The 1,449-nt window shown below is 42.1% G+C and overlaps 1 protein-coding gene across 1 annotated transcript in view; it reads left to right on the forward strand.

The window, feature by feature from the left end:
• Positions 1-204: 204 nt before the first annotated feature.
• RNFT2 (ring finger protein, transmembrane 2) overlaps positions 205-1,449 on the forward strand; it is a 26,404-nt gene continuing 25,159 nt past the window's right edge. Inside the window, exon 1 of the mRNA XM_008944925.1 lies at positions 205-287. Within this exon, the coding sequence (XP_008943173.1) occupies positions 205-287 (83 nt within the window). The remainder of the gene's footprint in view (positions 288-1,449) is intronic.

Below are 1,449 nucleotides of genomic sequence, written 5' to 3' on the forward strand. Positions count from 1 at the left end.
CCTTGTACGTGTGCGGTGTCCATTTGCCAGCTGAGAGTTGTTTCCTTGCAAGAGTACTAAGAAACAAATGCAGGCTTGAGGTGCTCTGTGAGAGAAGCCAGGCATTTGTGCCAGCCATGTCCCTAGCTGAGCGGGTTCCACAGCCCCCTGACTCTGTGGGCCTCTGTTAGCTGTCACACTGGGAACTGTTGAGCTGCAACGTTAATGTTGAGCGTGTTGTGTTTTAAGGTTTTGAGGAAAATGCAGAGACGGCATAGCAGCAACACTGACAGCGTACCTCCTGAAAGGTAAAGCTTCTTCCCTCTTCTTTTCCATCGTCTTCCTCTCCAGAATGGAATTTTCTAAGTGTATGGTGTGTTGGAGAAGATGAAAGTTCAAAACTGAGAAGGGCTTCCTGTGCCAGGCTTTCTGCTTGAGTTTAGAGACACATTTACTTTTCTCCTGCATGTCAGGTATTGACTGCTACCAACTACAGCGTTTCAGGTTTCAGCATCTAGCATGGCATGTACAGAAGTGGTTGGCAGGACACTTTGGAGCTCTGGAAGAGCAATTTCTAGCACAGTCCTGGGAGGATCCTGAGTGATATCAATCTGAAAGGATCCATCTGTATGAACAGAGCCTGTTTATACTTCTGTTATTATTTTAAGTCTGCTCATCTGAAGCTCCCAACAACTATGACTTAGTATTTTATAAAGATTTTGAGTGATCCTTCACATCATCTCAGAATTTGTATCTAGCTTCACAACTGTCAATATTTAGAAGTACCTCTAATTCACCTCTGTAATTATAACAGCAGCAAGGGAGGCTTGCCACTGTTGTTGTGCTGGTACTAAATATTCCCCTGTGTTTTCCCTGGGTTAGAGCTTAACTTTTTTTTTTTTTTCTAAAGGAGAAACTAATCTAATTACTCTAAGACAAAGATGGGACTAAAGAATTTCATTGCTCTGGCTAAGCAGAGATTGTAAGTGAAAGATCATTACTAAGTATTCCTCAGTGGTTTTGCAAGTAGGGGTGAAGCTTGATGTCATGACCACTTCTAGAATGGCACAATTCTCAATCTGAGGGGAAAAGAAAGCCACCTTCAGCTTTTTCTGCGTGATGCTGCCCAAGCCTCAGTGGAATCTGTTGGTTTTATATCAGCAGGCAAGGCTGGGGCTTGAGAAGGATGTAAGATGCTGTCTGGGGTCTTTCATCTGCCATGTAGAGCTCTCTCAGTCTGTGCAGACTTGTGAGGCACTTCAGGATCAGTTTGAATGGTTAAAATGTATTCAGAATAGGTGTCTATTACTGAGTGCAAAAGGTAAGCAGAGTCATTTTTTAAATACATGTCAGAAACATAGGCTGAAGGTTTTCTGCCTATAAAATGAAATGCTGTGGTCACTTCAGCACTCAACATTTCAACAAATAAACTCAACTGTTTATTTGTTTTTAAATAAATCCCTGATTAAT

The sequence above is a fragment of the Merops nubicus genome, unplaced genomic scaffold (assembly GCF_000691845.1).
Source record: "Merops nubicus isolate BGI_N331 unplaced genomic scaffold, ASM69184v1 scaffold33037, whole genome shotgun sequence".
In the NCBI taxonomy this organism is placed as follows: domain Eukaryota; kingdom Metazoa; phylum Chordata; class Aves; order Coraciiformes; family Meropidae; genus Merops; species Merops nubicus.